General features: G+C 56.6%; 1 protein-coding gene across 5 annotated transcripts in view; it reads right to left on the reverse strand.

The window, feature by feature from the left end:
- Positions 1–17,418, reverse strand: part of MYO18A (myosin XVIIIA) — a 95,359-nt gene that overhangs the window by 43,841 nt on the left and 34,100 nt on the right. For all 5 annotated transcript variants that reach the window (XM_069540078.1, XM_069540079.1, XM_059997020.2 and 2 more), the window contains exons 3-6: positions 1,405–1,492; positions 1,097–1,203; positions 806–982; positions 232–445 (exon numbers count right to left, since the gene is read on the reverse strand). In XM_069540078.1, the coding sequence (XP_069396179.1) occupies positions 232–445; positions 806–982; positions 1,097–1,203; positions 1,405–1,492 (586 nt within the window). The remainder of the gene's footprint in view (positions 1–231; positions 446–805; positions 983–1,096; positions 1,204–1,404; positions 1,493–17,418) is intronic.

The raw sequence follows: 17,418 nt of genomic DNA on the forward strand, positions 1-17,418 counted from the left end.
GGCAGCTTGCCCCCAGCCACAGGCTCCAGAGGCCCAGGGCGAATGGGAGGCCCATCCCATGGCTGCTCCTCCAGCACCCGAAGGCCCAGGTACTTAGACAAGACTGCTGAGGATCGAGGGGCTTTGTGGACACGGAGAGGCCAGGGAGAAGAAGAACTGGCACCTCGGCGGGGCCTCCATCCCCACACCCCTCTCCAGCCCATTCTGTTTCCCCAGCTGCCCCTGCCTCACCAGAAAACACCTTATTCCCGCTGGTGCCTGCGATGGTGGCCAAATATTGCACCAGATGCTGGCAGCTGGTGGTCTTGCCACTGCCACTACTGCCCAGGAGGATGATGGACTGGTCCTGACGGCTCATCAGCATTGCCCTGTATGCGGTCTGAGCCACGGCATAGATGTGGGGGGCCATGTCCTCCCGCCGACACCCCTTGAACATGTGCATCACCTTAGGCGCGAGAGGGACGGAAGGAAGGGATAGGCGCTCTTAGCTGGCTCCACACGGACAGCCCTCACCCCCAAGGCCCACATCTTTCTGGGCTTTTCACTCCAGGGGAGCCAGAAGGTTCTGAGGCTAAGGTCACGCATGGAAATGCAGATACCAGCCCAGTCCTGGCCTCTGTGAGGTCGGGGGAGGGCCTTCTGTCTCCACCCCTTGAAATGACTCCTCTTCCCAAGGCCACTGTGAGAGTGGACAGGAGCCCCGTGGGATGCCAAGGGGAAGGGGTGGAGTCGGGGAAAGTGGGCAGGGGGGAGGGGATAGAGGGGGCGGTCTGTGGGGCCACGTGGTAGCTGAGGGGGGCTGCACCTTCTCCGAGTACACAGCGGGGGCCCCCCGGGGGCTGAGGACCAGCAGGCTGGGGCCGGCGTACGTGTGCAGCAGGCTGGCGCCATAGCGCTGGCGCAGCGTGTGCAGGACGCTGGACTCATTGAGGTACACCAGCGAGGCCAGATCCTCCAGACGGTCGCAGGAGGGAGCATTAGCCTGTGTGACAGGACAGGCGGGCGGGCACTGAGGAACAGATCCAGTCTGCTCTGCCAGCGGACAGCCTGCCCAGCCCGGCCCCCCTCCTGTGCCCTCCACCAGCCTCCTGCAAACCTTCTCTACGTCATCCTCGTCCACATCCAGGATGGCTCCATCATGGTCTAGCTTCACGCGCACCTTCCCCTCGGGCAAGCTGAGCTCCTTGGATTTGAGCTGAGTGGCTGCAGAGCAGGGACAGACAGACAGACATGGGCCCGGGAAGCCGTGGCAGCCTTCTTTGGGCCCTTCATGGTCCTGCCTTCTCCCCACTGTATCACCAGCCTCTCCTTGCTCACCACTCAGGCCTCTCCAGACCCAGAGGCCCACCCACCACCCAGCCCTGAAACCAGAGAGGCCCAGGCCCTGGGTTTCCCCAGACTCACCCAGTGAGAAGCCATCCTTATGGACCAGCCACACCTTCTCTGTCTCATACCAGGCCTCCTCAGCTGCGATCTGCTCTTCTGTCTTCACCTATCAGAGGGAGGGGAAGAATAAAGAGTCAGACTCTGTTCTGGAAAGCAGACAAGGACAGCAGGAGAGAGGAGACATGTGAGGGGAAGGGCTTCCGGATGAGCCACTGGGCGAGGGGGACAGGTGGGTGGCAGACACAGAACGGGAGACATCAGAGATATCAAAGGAAGAAGCTGGGGAAGCCAGGAGCTGGTGGCGGGTGGTCCTGAGGAGCCCTGAGGACAAGGACACAGAGCTGGGGACCCTGACAGCCCTGAGGGTCTGGAAAGACAGGGACACATGGAGTATGTGCCTAGGAGAGAGCAGATCCCAGGAGAGCAAATCAGCAGCCACCCTCTTGCTCCCTCCCTGCAAAGACTGTATGATCAGTACCCCGAGCCTCCAGCCCTCACCCTGGGCCACAGCTGCTGTGACCTTACAGGCCTGGCTTCTCCATTCACCCACCTAATAGGCCCTCCTTCACCAAGCTGGGAAAGGGCGTTTCCTCAAGATCTGAGAATGTCTTCCAAGGGCTTCAGTACAACATGATGGGTGAGTCCTAGCCTTGACACTGGTCTTCCCTCCAGAGGAGGCTCTCCTGGGCAGGGGCAGTGCCAGATGCACATGCTAGCCTCCCTGCTCCCCCTCCGTGCCTCCTCAGAAGGAGCACAGACCCACGGGGACGTGCTAAGGCCATACGGGGGCACGAAGCAGCATGGCCAGGGACATGAGGCAGGGGCAGGGGTAGCAGTGCTCTGTCAAATACAGGAAGAGACTTGAATGCCACATGGATGGGCATGGGAATGGGTATAAAGGGGCTGGGAGCCCCCGGAAGCCCAGGTGGTCACCGATCAGGAAGAAGCATTCACGGGCAATGTCAGGGTTGCCAAACCTGGCGCCCCTAAGAGACCTGAGCTGGTCGGCAATGGTGCCTGGGGGAGCTGGGCAAACAGGAGCGGGGCCTGGCCCCCATGGCCCATCAGGCTCCTTTTGTCATGTGGGCAACGGGGCAGCAGGGTCATCCAGTGTCCTTTGGTGGGTGGACGGTCACCCCCCACATGAGCAGCCCCCAAGCTAGCCCCATCCCCCAACTCTCTGGGGATCCCCAGCTGCGAGGTACAGTTAGTCTCCTAGGGTCCCCCACCCTCATGAAACCGACCTGGGGCCAAGGCGTAGACACTGCTCTGTGATACTGACCCCCTGGGTGAGGGATTGGAAAGGACAAGAAACAATAATAACAAATACGTTATTTGTTACATTTCTTGGAGCTGAAAGAAAAAAGATCTGGGTTCTACTCCCAGGTTGGATTCTGGCTTCAGATAACTCCCTCTCCCTCGCTGACAGCCCTTCTGGGCTATAGAGTCAGAAGGCTGACTTACACAGCAGGCTCCAGACTTTGCATATCATGGGCCAGTGAAATTACCCCTCAAATAGGAGGATCACTATGGGGCTGTCAACGTTTTCAGTGAAGACATCCAAAAAAGGCTAGTTCTTTATATGTGAAAAAATTAACTTTATAAAACAAAATTCCTTCTTTTTTTCAAATCATGAGACAGGGGAGCCTTTGTCTTGAATGGGCATGTTGTATGGGTCCAGGGTTTGGAGACTGATGAATAAGGTGACATCAAAGGACCATGGCCTCCAGCTAGTTCCTTTAGAGCTAATCTGAAGACAGGTTCCCATATTGGCCAGCAGGGGGAGACAGAGGATGCGCAGCTTCAGGCTTCAGAGTGGGGAGCGGGTGGGGGTGGGGGTGGTAGGGGTTCAGCCTTTCCAGCTTTCTCTACCCAGAGGGAGCAGAATTGAAACACCTAGAAACCAAAGCTCTGGCCAGGCCCTTGGGCTTCTGTGGCTAAGAACCATGCGCCACAGAGGCCAAACTGAGTGGCGACCCTCCGTCTAGACACTCCTCCAGGGCCTGACACAGAGCTGCCCCATGTCCAGCTCCCGGCACTGCCTCCCCCAGGGGTCCCCCCAGATACCACGTGAGGTGGGAGCCAGAAGGGGAAAGAGGCCTTACACTCCAGCACAAGGCCCGGGCACAGACGCCAGCCCAGGTACCGGCTGGGGGTGGCAGGTGGTCACCAGAGGAAGCGGAGGGCTCCTGAGGGGGGCAGGAGTACCCTACCTGGCTGTGGGCAGGAGAGGCGGCCTCAGGGTCCAGCTACGAGCAGCAAGCAAAGAAGAGAGAGAGAAGAAGAGGGGTGAAGACAAGCAGGCCGTTGGCATGTCCCCTTCAGCAAGCACCCGGGGCCAAGTGGAGGGGAGAGGGGCGTAGCACCAGGAGGTGGACGGTAGGAGGGCTGGCCCGGCAGGTGTATTGTACCTAGTCAAGGAGAGGCCAGGCCGGGAAGGAGAGGCCCTGCTTGGTGAAGAAACACTTGGTACCGTCAGACTCCTCAGAGGAGATGCTCTGATAAGTCATTCCCTGCGGCAGGAGCGAGCCGCTCTGCCTCAGGCTACAGTCCCTCCTGGGCTGGCCATCCAGTCCATTCTGAATTACCCTCCTCTTCTGTGTTGCCAGACCAGACCACCTCACCACACCCAGGGCCTGGGACCCCTGGGAGCCTCTGGCCTTATCTCCAGGGCATTTCCCAGCCCAGCTCCCCTGTAGCCACCGGACCCCAGTACAGGCTGCCCCTGGCCTCCAGACACACACCCAAGGGTGCCACTCCCAGGCCAAGGGCGGCCCTTCAGAGCTGTCACCCCTGCCTAGCTCATCAAACAGGACCACCAGCAGCCCCAAGTCTAGGACCCCTTCCTCAGACTCCCACTGCACCCCTGCACCACTCCCACCCCATGGCAAGCAGAGGTAGTACCACCCATCCAGGTCCACCTGCCAACTGCCCAAGAACCAGGGGACTGTGGACAGACCCGGTGGCCAGCCTCGACCTCCCCATCTTTGTCTGGTTACTTAAAGGCCTTTCTGGAGAGGAAGAGGAGTCAGCCAGGCCTTGGACCTTGCCTGTTAGAAATGGGCAAGGAGTTAACAGGACCCACCTGGGACTGGAGAACCAGGGCATCAAGAAAGGGGAGTGTCTTCTCCCTGCCTCGCACCCACCAGGCCCTGACACCAAGATACGCCCTCCGGGGCAAGAGACTGGGGCCAGAGAAGGGGCTGGATCTCTAGCCAGAGGGGTCCCTCCCACAGGTTCCCTGGAGGAACAGGCCTCACTGTGCGCAGACCCTCCACAGTGCCCTTCTCTCATTTCTCCAAATGGGAAGCCCATGTGAGGGCCCCCAGGCCTCCAGGGAGCCACACTTCCACTGTCAGGTGGGCCTACACACACAGACACACACAGTCTGGCCAGCAGCCCCAGCAAAGAGGAGACCAGGGACTGGGAACCACACGTGAGAGGCGGCATTACAGGAGCTGCGAAGATCCTCTCAAGCCGCTGGTGGGCCTCCTCTGCGGGGGTCAGCTGGACGTCGGGGGCAGCTCCTGCCTAAAGGTCAAACCACTATTAGTCCCGGCCTGGGGAACTGGGGGCACAGCACACCAAGCTTCTAGCTCAGGAAGCCACTGGGACCCCCGTGGGTTAGTGGAATAGGGTCAGGGAGGCAAGCCGGGCACCAATTTGAGTTTTTAAGCTCTCAGATGAGAATAAAAACAGGTGCCTGGGAGTTCTAGGGTTAATTCTTCCCACCACTTTAACCATTCCAGCACCAGGACGGCCTGTTCTCACACGCATCCTCTGGCCCCTGCCCTGGGCCCAGGCGACAGGTGGCTGAACTCCAGGTTGGGGCCCATCTCAGCTCCAACTCCACCTGAGTGAGAGGCACAGGGACAGGGAGCCAGAGGGAAGGCAGCCGGCCCAGGAATGGGTGCGTGACGCTCTCTGGCTCCTCGGAGGTTCTTCTTAGGGGCTAGTGGTTCGCCTCACACCAAGACGCCCCTGCCAACTCCTGTGTGCCAGGAGGTCACTTCCCTGATGCAGAGTGGGCCAGGAGGGGTGAGGGAAGCTGCCGCCTGCTCTCTTCTAAGTTCTGCAAAGCCCGGGAAGAATGGAATGGGGAGCAGGGCGAGTCTGAGACCTTAGGAATCCTAGCAGGCAGCAGGCAGAGAGGAGGGCCTCTAGGGCCTGGGAGACAGGACAGGTCGTTAGGTGGTCCCTTGCCCCACTTCCCCTGACTGTACCCTTTCAGCCAGAAGGAGCACGCAGGAGCACAGAGAAGCAGTAGTGAGACTTGACACATCGCTCCACCCACCCACCCACCCAACTCCTGAGGACCCAGAAGGGTCCACAAAATGGGAAAGCTTGAAGAGAAATGCCCCCCAACCCAAGGACCAGCCAAGCAGGCATGCCTTCCAAGGGAAAGGGCTGGACAGATCGTCCTTGGCCCTCCCCTGTGCCTCTCAGCCTCCTGTCCCACCCAGAGGGCACTTTGTGGACAGACAGGACCGCCGATACAAAGGGGACCCACTGTGCTCCTCCGCCACCCAGGCCCAGAGCTCCTCAAGAGTCCTGCTGCCAGAGGGACAGCTGGCCAGGCCTGAAGAAGTAGTGATGGCGATGATGGTACCAATAAGCACTGTTACCAGCATCACTACGGATGCTACCGTTCACGGAGCACCCACCACACCAGGGATTAGGCTCAGAGCATTCATTCCCTGTATCCTTTCTAATGTTCACAGCAACACTTCAAAGTAGGTATTATCCCTTATTTGCAATTCTAAAATCCAAAAAGCCCTCCAAAACAAAAGACTTTTCGTAATGGTTTTGGTGGCAAAACCTGACTGTTTAATCCCCCCCGCCGCCTGCAGCATGAACATTCATAATTTTCCTGTGGGAATATTAATGTGTTTGGTCACGAGCTGCTGCTCATTATGTACATTGCATGACAGTCTCAAATATAAAAAATCGCTAATTTCCAAAATACTTCTGGCCCAGGGGCTTCAGAGGAGGGATGGTAGACCTATGTGATCCCCACTCGACAGATGAAGGCTCAGAGACGCTGAGGTCCCACAGGAGTGAGTGGCTGGGGATGGGATGTGAGCACAGGCCACCTGACCCCAGAGATTCTGTCTTTCTACCCTCTCACTGATCTGCTAAGACTCTGATCCTCGACTTGGGATCTGGGGCCTCAAGCTGATGCCATGTAGCTGGGGGCCAGGCCCCAACTCCCCGGCAAGTGTGGAAGAGCAGCAGCATGCAGTTAACGGGTCCCCTGGGTTCTGGCATTCGGTGAAGGAAAGCCATGCAGCCCTGCCATCGGCACGTGGCCCGGGCCCAGCTTCGCCATCATGCGGGGCCCGTGGAAGAGCCTTGGGAAAGCTGGCTGCCAGTCCTCAGGTGAGGGTGGTAAGGGAGGGTCAGAGGTTAGTGACACACTCAGGTACCTCCTGCTGCACGTCAGGGGCTGGTGACTTGTTCTGTTGCAATCCAGTGAGGTTCGACTTGAGGTTCGGGTCGGCGGAGCCTGGGGCCGCCAGCTCTTCCGACTGGGCTGGGGAGCCTAGCTTCTCTGAGGTGTCCACTGTCTCTGGGGAGACTGGTTTCCCCGAGGAGCCTGGCTCCTGGCTGGAGGGCTTCTCCCCCTTCCCGGGAGCCTGCCTGCTACGTGGCCTGTGGTCCTTGCCCCTGCCCCGAGACATCAGGCTCCGCAGGCCCATGGAGAGCTCATCCTTGGCGGCCTCCTTCTCTGCTTCGGACTTCGGCCGAGCAGGGGGAGTGGGAGTGGCTGTCTTTTCTCCCTTCCTGCCTCGAGCTGGGTGCTCAGGAGATCTGACCCCTCTGCCCGCAGGTTCCTTGGCGCTCCCAGGCTCCTCGCCAGGCAGCACCTTGCTCACCACCTTCCTCACTGCATTCGCCACCCTCTTCCGGGACAGGCCCTGGGCCTCCTCGCTGGGGCCTTCCGCTGAGGCAGTCCTCGGGCCGTTCATGGCGAGTGTGGATGCAGGGCTCTTGGCTCTCTGGGGAGCCTCTGAGGGTACAGGGCTGGTGGAAGGCTGAGGACTCTTAGATGGGCCACTGCTGCCCTTTGAGCTGCCCTCTAGCTACAGTCACACAAATACAGGGAGACATTAGCATCAGCCCGTGTCCCTGCCCGCCCCACACAGAGGAAGTAAGAGGTGTGACCTCACATCTAGTCGTGGAACAGACCTTCCATTCATCCAACAAACAACAGAAGCTCCAAGAGGCCGCCCCAGGAAGCCCTCTTTCCATCTTCCAGATAGAACAACTGCATCGAAGAGTTTGGCTTCTCTCTCCCATAAAGCACAGCAGGTCACCTGCTGTCCATCTCCAGGCTTAGCAAGGAGCGGTGAGAGGCCAGCACAGGGTGCCCAGAGGCCCATGAGGTACCCCAGAGTTACCGGCTTATGTCAGGACAGCAACTAAGCCCGGATCCCAGGAAGCCCGCTCCCTCACAGCCCAAACACAGCAGAGACGGAGCATGGTGAGGTCAAACACCAATTCCTACCATCGATCCTGGGCCTAACTCTGGGGCTTCCTGCCTTGGTGGTCCCTGGTCCTTCTATCGCCCAACTTCCTCTGTAGTCAGACCCAGAGCCCGCCCATCCCAATGAAAACCGTAGTTAGGAAGTAATTCTTGGCCCGCAGACATGCCAAGCCTCCTCCTTCCCCACTCCTCTGGGTTGAGGCCATTGTCTACCCCTCACCCACACTCTCCAGAGCTGCAGAAACCCAGTGCTGGCCCAGGAAGCTTCCACCTCAGCCTGCTTTCTGCCAGGCTCCCTGCAGTTTTCCTTGTGCAAACCTCTCAAGGGCTGGAGGCCTCCTAGCTCCCAGAGTGCACGTGGAGGAAGAGGTGGCAGCCGCAGCACTCAAGCAACCACAGCTCCACCCTGTCTAGGCTCCGCCAGCCTCTGGGCACCCAGGAGTCCACTGGAGATGCCAGCACACTCTGCCTGGTGGGGACCGTCTGCGGTCGCGAGGGGCCGCCACTGGGCAGGCCCGGCTGGCTAATGGCAGGGCAGTTTCCTGCAAAGCCAAGCCACACGGCCTGGGAGAGCCAGGTCAACCTAGGGGCTCCTTGCTGGTCAGGCAGTGCCCTGCCACTAATGAGCTGTGCTTGAGTCCTCGTTCCCCAAACAGTGACCTTGGTTCTAGGGTGTACCTGGCGGCCACCTCTGTTGAAATGCAGAAGGGCGCTCACAGAGCGGACAGACCTCTGGCTGCCGTGTGGACAGAGACCCACGTCCTGAGCAGAGCTGAGCCAAACGACCTCAGCCCAGGCCTCAGGTACAGGGTGGCCCTGCTGCAGGGGTGGGAAAGGGAGGCCTTGAAGGGGCCCCTTCCTCAACCTCTTGGGCCAAGAGTGTTCAGTGGCATGTCAGGGCCCTGCAGAGCTGCCGTGGCCCCAGCTGCTGGGCCTCACTCCCTGCCCCCCACTTCTGACTTTCCTCCCATGCCTTCTAACTGAAGCTCATGTTGACAATGACAATGATGATGATGATAGTAACTGCTAACGCTTAAACGGAGCTTATTATGTGCCAGGCAGTCTTCTAAGCACTTTACACATAACTTCCCCCCCAAATCTGGCATTCTCCAAGGCCCCTCCCTCACCAATCTCAAACATATCCCCCTGAAATCACCCTGACCTTGCAGCACTGCTTACAGATGAGGTGGAAGCCGTAACACCTGGCTAATCAAATCTCCACTCAAGGAAGGGGTGTGTGTGGGGGGCGGGGGCAGGCACCATGTGGGGTAACGAAGTACAGATCTGTTTTGTGATCCAGCTCTGTTCCCGAGCCCTGGGCACCCCTGCCCGCTAGACCAACAGCAGCCCTCGCCTGACTAGAACCGTGTCCCCTCTCTTGCCTTAAAAGTGTCCAACTTTATTCGGGGTCTCTGTCCCAAGGCAGAATGACTTGGTGGGGGGGGGGGTAGTGGCACTGCATGGCTGGAGCCTGCCTCTAGGTCACCCGCGCTGAGCAGCTGACAGGGTCTTGGGAAGAGACAGCAGCAGCTGTAGTGAAACCGCTCCCTGCCCTTGGCTTGTGCCACCCAGAGCAGGACGGAGAGGCCCAACAGCTGAGCTCTCATTTGTCTGCCTAGGCCTCTCCAGCCCCAAAGAGTTCAGGAAACCAGAACTATAGGTAGGAACTAAAGAGGGGGCTTAGGGAGAGGCCCCCAACATGCCCTGGCATTGCCATCTCCTTCACACACACCAGGTTGGCATCACACATGCTGCACTTTGTCCCTTTACTGCAATTCCCTCTAGCCACCCCACACGGGAAGGGGCACCCTGCCGTGCCTGCCTGCTCCGTGGAACTGCCTCCCAGACTAGGCCTGGGCTTGTGGACACAACCCACCTGGACACACAACTCTCTCACACACACACACACACACACACACACACACACACACACGGGTCTAGGAGAAGCACTTACAGCCCCTTCCTCCTTGGCAGGAGGACCAGGCTTCGGCAGAGTTTTGTCCTCCTCTTTAACCTGAGGGAGCAGACAAAGAAGTCACTTTGCAGGTCAGAGGTCAGGGTGGGGAGACACAGCACTAAAAGCACAGAAGGAAAACATCCAAGCAGTCGCTCTCTCTGAGAGGCAAGAGCTCCTGAGTGCTTGGGAGTCCTGGGCCTATGGACTTGAGCACCAGATAGCCTATCCTGGGGTCAAAACTGTCCAGTGACAACTTCAAGAATGAAGTCTCTGGGGGTGGTTAAAGCCAAGTACCCTTTGCCCTCAGTGACCAGCCACGTGACCCACCCAGGCTGCCTAAAGAGGTCCACCCCTGAGAGCGACATCATGGCCTTGGTTACAGGGTGGAGAGAAAGATCCAGCTAATTCAACTCGGGCTAAGCTACAAGAGCCATTCCCAGCTCAGACAGGAAGTGGTCTGAACAAGAGCCTCCCTGACCTAGGGACTGAGGAGGAGGGAATGACCCCAGCGTGGGGGGCCGGCTGGGCAAGCAGAGCTCAGTGTGGGGTAATAGGTGGTCCCTATCAGCCTGGCTCAGGCTTGCTTCTAGGTCCGTATGATTTCCCCCAGCACAGAGCCTGCGTGCCTTCCCAACCAGAGCGCTGAGCTCTGGCTGGAGGCAGGAAGTCGGGCAGAGGCGGGGATTCAGGAGGCCAGATAACTTCCCAACCTCAGACCCACAAAACTCTGCCAACCATGCAACTGAGGGAGGCAACCCCAAGGTTCGGGGTGGGGCATGGAGGACGGAAAGATGCCTGGGCTCTGGGGTTTGTGCCCAGCCCAGGAGCTGGTTGGCCCAAGTCAGAGGGGAGGAGTAGAGTCAGGGCCAAAGGGCAGAGACCATAATATATCCGGAAAAAGGACAGACAATATGGCCACTCTGATGGTTCTTTCAGCTCAGAGCCTGGCTCAGAACAGACCCAGAGGACCAGGCCTCAATTCTGGGAGAGGCTTCTCCCCTCCCCCTCACCAGCATCTCTTCCTCCAAAAGCTCAGGCAGTCCTCGTGGATTTCATTTCTCTTCTTTCCCCAGTCACTTAGGACTGTAGGAAAAAGACAGGTCTGCCACCAGCCCTACCCCATCCTCAGCATGACTCTTCCCCAGCACAGGGGGCAGGAGCATGGGAAGGTGTCCTTGATTCCTAATGGAAAAGATCCTTTGAAACTCATCCAAAATCATTTTAATCATCCACCTGGGGGAACTCTCCATTTGCAACCAGGGTCCATGGCTAATTTTGAGCTCTGATTAGCAGTGCCTGGGGCACTGACCAGCATGACTGCCGCTGCAGTTCTGAAGCTAAGAGCCCATAGAGCTTTTTACAATGGGCTCAAGCTTCAGCGTTAGTACACAGTGCCACGGCCAGAGGGAAAACGGCGATTACTCATCAGAGTGGACTCCATGACTTTAGAAATTAGGATTGGAGCGGAGAAAAGGATGGAGAGGAAAGGAAGAGAAGTGGGAGAGTCTAGGTCTGCACCTGCTGCCCCTACAAATGCCCATCACTGCCCACCCCACCCCCCCGCACCATCACACCGTGCATGAGCTCCCAGACACACAGGTTAGAGGGACAGCAAGTGTTCACACCCAGACACACTCATTACTGCACGCAGTGCTGTTAGCTCGGGCTCAGGGATGGCCCAGATTCCAAGTCCACTCCGTGTCCTTCAGCAGCTCCAAATCTGTCCTCCTTCCACTGGCTCAAGCTTGGGACCTCAAGGGTCTTCCCCCAGTGGCGAGGCATTGAGGGAAACAGCGGCTGCCCCTTGAAATGTGTGGGACACTGGACCTAGCTCTGAGCTCAGCTCTGGATTTAGCTGGAGGCTGACTCACTGCCCCACCCCCACCCGAAGGGTTCTGTCTGTTGTAGGTCATTGCCCAGCTGGGGACTGTGCACAGCACAAAGGCACGCCCAGGTCTGCAGCCTGAATCACCCTCTGGCCCCAGGTGGCCCACTGGCCTGGTTCCCCTCTCTTGGTTCCTTTCCCCCTATCCATCACAGCCCCCAGACTTGGGGAGACCCAGCTCTGAGGCCTCAGAGCCAAAGCCATTCCCAGCGGCCCCTTCATAGCAGCTCACATTCCCAGGGGTGAGTCAGAGCAGCGGCAGTGGGAAGGGTGTGAGGGGTTAACTTGGAGGGGCACCAGTGGGACAAAAGGCAGCTAGCTCAGCTCACCAGAGGTGGAGCTCAGGGGAGGAGCATGACTCAGCGCAGGAGCCCATCCAGACAGAAGAGTGAGTTCCTGGACCCCCTGGTCATTCTCCTCGGCCCCCAAATACACACACATGCCCCAACCCGTCTCTAGCTTCCAAAGCTCCCACTCCCACAAGCCAGTCTCCTGCCTGCACACACCATGCCAAGCACATAAGAAAAGCATAAAGAGTTTTGAAATACAACTTTCCTTTTGCTCCCAGAAGGCGAACCTTGATGAAAAGGCCATGGTGCCGAAAGTAGCCCGCACTCTGGGCCAGAGAAGAAATGGGGGGCAGGGTCTCTCAGGGACTTGGAGTCTTCCTAAAGGCCAGGACCTGCCGGGACAAAGATTGTGGGCAACAGGGGAAAGGAGGGATGCAGTGGACGGGGAAGGATTACAAAGCTCAAAAGGTCAGAGAAGGAGTAAGGGATAAAATATTAGAGAAAAGAGAAGGCAAGGTAAGGTACAGAACATCGACACAGCCCTTGGAAGCTGTGTGCCCTTGAATAAGCCACTTCACCTCTCTGGACCTCTCTGTGGAATTAGGGGATGGACTAGTCCAGGTGATGGTTAAAGTCCTTTCCAGGTCTGGCAGCCTAGGAGGCTGGGTGGGTGGTGAGAGGCACGCAAGCCCTTAATTCAGTGAACCAAAGCTGCGGGCCTGGGAGCCAGGAGGGGATTAAGGAAGCTGCTCTAGGACTCCTGTGGCTTTGCCTTTTACCTGCAACTCACCAGCACCTGCCAGGGGCAAGAGGCTTGGAGCACTGCACAGCTGCCCCGTCTGGGGGTTAGAAACTAGAGCGGGTCCTCTTGAAATTCAACAGGCAGAACTGGCCTCAGCCCAGGGAGAGGCTTCATCTCAAGAATCCGTTCAAGTCAGTGGAGTTAAAAAACTGGTTCATTCTTATTCTTACTTATCCTGAATGAATAGCGAAAAAACAGAGAACATTTTGTTTTCAGTGAATTACTTTAAATTTGCTTTGTTGATGTTTCTATCCTATTATCCAGTTCATATGCTAGGCTTTGTTTGTTTTTTTAAGAAGATGTTGGGGGTAGGAGTTTATTAATTAATGAATTTATTTATTTTTGCTGTGTCACGTCTTCGTTTCTGTGCGAGGGCTTTCTCTAGTTGCGGCAAGCGGGGGGGCACTCTTCATCGCAGTGCGTGGGCCTCTCACTATCGCGGCCTCTCTTGTTGCAGAGCACAGGCTCCGGACGCACAGGCTCAGCAGTTGTGGCTCACGGGCCTAGTTGCTCCGCAGCATGTGGGATCCTCCCAGACCAGGGCTCGAACCCGTGTCCCCTGCATTAGCAGGCAGATTCTCAACCACTGCGCCACCAGGGAAGCCCCAAGTTTGTTTGTTTGTTTGTTTAATTAACTCATTCGTTCTTAGATGTCCTGCTCCAGTTCTCCTGTGTGTCCAGAGAGGAGCCCATCAGCCTCCGGCTATAAGGACACCAGGCCGTTCACACCTGGGCCTGTTCCTCATGAGCATCACTGAACGCAAACATAGGTTTTTCCCTGGAGGAAATTCTCTCTGTGGCTTCTGTGCAAAATTGCCTGGATCTTTCTCCTCTCTTCCTTATCACTAGATTTTAACTAAGATTTGCTTAGGATCAAGAATAACCTATCTTTGGGCTTCCCCGGTGGCGCGGTGGTTGAGAGTCCGCCTGCTGATGCAGGGGACACGGGTTCGTGCCCCGGTCCAGGAAGATCCCACATTCCGCCGAGTGGCTGGGCCCGTGAGCCATGGCCGCCGAGCCTGCGTGTCCGGAGCCTGTGCTCCGCAACGGGAGAGGCCACAGCAGTGAGAGGCCCGCGTACCGCAAAAAAAGAAAAAGAAGAAGAATCTATCTTTATCCAATACAGAACAGGTAAGCAACACAGTCCCAAAGATGGTGGCCATATCTCTGGCACAGTCCCCTCAGAGCTGAGAACTTATGGTTCTCAGCAAGGGTGCCTGGGAGCCAGAGCCTCTCTTCCCTGACCTGTTCCATCTCTGGAGAGTTCAGACGTTTCCAGCAACATTAATTACTGAGTATGGAACATCTACAATGAAATGGGCCCCGTAAAAATATTTAAAGTATATTTTCGTATGTAAATCTTATGACAGCCTCGTGACGTGGGAATTATTATTATTCCCACTTTACTGATGAGGAGAAAGACTCAGAAAGAGATTAAGTCACAAAGCTGGCAAGTGATGGAGCTGGGATTTGAACCCAGGTGGCTCTGACTGCAAGCTTGTGCTGCTCCCTTGGAGGCCCCCCCTTTCTGCTATGTTAGGTGGGGTCAGAGGGGCTGAGTCATCCTTAGTAGCCAACTCTGGTTAAGATCTGCGTCCGCGTTGAGGTTCAGGGGGTCTGGGTCCAGCCACAGCATGGATCGATAATGTGGAGCTTACTAGCATTCAACGTGCCCAAACTGAGTTTCTGGACTTGCAAAGGGACCACGACCCTGCCATTCTCTGAGGCTCTGACCACCTCCTCCCTCTCTGGCACTTCTGGCCTCTTCTCTTCGGGGAAGGGAAGAGAAACCAATGCTCACCAAACACGCACTGTGGTATCTGGCACAGTGGTAGGCGCTTTACGCTGTCTCCTCCTCCAATCCTCACAAAAACCCACTTTCTAGGTAAGAAAACCGAGAAGGCGAGTACCTTGCTGAGGGTCCCCCAGCTGGTAAGTGGCAGCACCGGGATTCACACCCAGGATGGATCTTGGGGGGCTGTTTGTGTGTCTATAACACTCCCCGGACTGTGATTTCCTCACAGGCAGGACTCTGTTTTACTCATCATACTGTGGGCACTAAATAAATGTTTGCTGCCTGACGGTCCTGCAGTGGGGGTTCTCTGTACAAACCTCTTATTCCCATCTCTCTTCTGTCAGCTGTAAACTACGGAGAATAAGACTTGTCGATCCTGATTCCCAGGGAGGTGGGGAAAACAAGGGAGGTATAATCTCTAAATGTAGCAACAATAAGTAGATAGTAAACCCGATTGCCATGGGGATGAAGGGAGGGCAGGACACTCTGAAATTGCTTAGTAGCTCTTCCTGGAGCCAACAATAGCCATGAGATACATCAGCCTCTGGCCTGGCCGTCCCACCTTCAGGAACGTATAAGCGACGAGCTGACTTAAAGAAAGGAAGAGAAAGAAAACCTCCACAGGCCAATACAAAAATGCACTGTCTATAATAGCCCTAAATTGGAGATAATTAACTCCCTAGAGTTAGGGAGGGGTTAGGTAAACTACGTTACTTCAGTACAATACACTGTTGTGTTGCCATTTAAACGAACAAATATGTGGACAATGTAACCATATGGAAAACTCCTAAAAGAACAGTGATTCAAAAAAAAACTAGCACCTAAATAGAAAGCAAACAGTGATCCTAACAACCTTGTAAATTGTGCAAATTAGACATAATAGAGACATTTGGTATTTATTTTGTTATGTATTTGTCACTTACTATTTATTTCTCTTATAAAGATGGCTAAACAGTCAATAAAAAAGAAAAAGCAAAGGAGATAATAGCTAAAAGCATTTGTTTTCAAAGAGGAGAAATCCAAGAAATGTGCTAGGGACCCATCTACCCTCAGCCCCGAAGGCTTCCAAGGCTCAGGGGTCTGGGTCAGGCTGGGTTTTACCCTCTACATCGTGAGCAAGGACCATCCACCCTTCACTTATCATCCTCTGTGCCCCGCACAGGAGGGTACAGGTGCACAAATGCCCCCAGGGGGATCGTTCCACCCAGCAGGCACCCCTCAGGCATGGAGTGCTCAGCCTGGACAAATGTATCACGGACATCCATGCCAGATGTCCACCCACGGCAAGCCCCCGAGGGCAGTGGACACCCTGAGAAAGACTGCCTAGGGGAAGAGAAGATCCTGCTGCCTGTGGCCAAGGGAACGTGGCAGCTCTTCCCTCTACCAACTCGCACACACGCTCCGGGCTTCTCATGGCATCCTCCTCTCTCTCCTTTCCCATTCGAACACAGAAGGGAGCTCCCACTTGACCCTATCCCTGCCAGTCCTAGCCTAGCACCGACTAATCTAAGGATGTGGAGGAGGATGAAGGTGCAGGGAAGAAATAACAGTAAGAACAGTTAGTCTTTCTTGAGCATTACTAAGTGCCAGGTACTGTGCTGAACGCTTTACACGCATTATCTCATTTAATCCTCACAACATCCCTCTGCAGTAGATACTAGGATGATTCCTACTTTACAAATGAGCCAAAGGAGGCTCAGAAATGACCTGCCCAAGGTCTCACAGCAGCGAGTGGCTGATTGGGACTTACGCCCAGGTCTGTCCTCCAGCAAGAACCTCAGAGGCTCATGTTAGGGGATGGAAGGAAGCCCTGCCCCCACCTCCCTTGGTTCACCTGTGCCATTGTCCTTCCATGACATCACCCGCCAGAGCAAGAGTTTGGGTAGAAAGCTGGGGTTTCCAGAGATGGCCTCTACCCCTCCAGCCACCCATGACTGGAATAAGCTTTATACAGAGCCGCTTGGGAGGGTTCTGCAGGGAGTGGCCTAAAGGCCATGCTGTCAGAGAAGAAAGGGGAGAAGAGCTTGGCAGGGACACCCTGGCCCCTTTGGTCCAGCCTCCAGCGAGAGCCCTCCCCCCCACCCAGGGCGGAACAGAAAGTAGCCAAGCGCGCGGCCACTGTCGGCCAGGCCAGCCTAGAGGAAGCAGGTGCGCTGGGATGGCTTCCTGCTGCCACTGCAGTTGCAGAAGGCCCAGGCTTCCTCCTCCAACGGCCAGACCTGCTGGAGGCCCCCCCTTCTCTGGGGATACTCACTGCCCCTCTGCGGGGCACTTTGCCAACTGCCTGGCCACCGGCGTGCATGGCCCCAAGTCTGTGACCTGCTGCCGGGACCTGGAGGCCCAAGGTGGGGTGGGTTATAAGCTCTACCAGGAAGCACCCACTCTCAGGGTGAGAAGCCTCTCGGGCCCCACCCCCAGCCCGCCCACACACGTTGGCGCTGGCGCCAGTTTTGTGGCTGGAGCGGGGCAGTCCTTGGGCACAGGGAGATACAAATGCTCCGAGGCACAGCTCAGGCTCCTGATACACCTCCGCACCAGGCCAGCCCATACTCGCTGCCAGCTGCTGACACAACTGAAAACCTTACCCTTGGTGGCCGGGAGGGGCGGCGTGGGGGAGCGGAACGGGCTGGGAGGCCGCTGTGTCTCTCCTCACTTGCTTTTTTAAGGAACTTACTCTCCAAGATGCCATCTGTGGCCCTTCCGAGTGTCCGATCCACAGAAATGGAGGAGCCCATGTTGAGTCCACTCTCGGGGACAATGAAAGGGGGATCCCTGACAACTCCAAAAGCCACCCCTCTCAAGCCCCTCTCTCGTCC

The sequence above is a fragment of the Delphinus delphis genome, chromosome 19, assembly GCF_949987515.2.
Source record: "Delphinus delphis chromosome 19, mDelDel1.2, whole genome shotgun sequence".
Taxonomy (NCBI): Eukaryota; Metazoa; Chordata; class Mammalia; order Artiodactyla; family Delphinidae; genus Delphinus; species Delphinus delphis.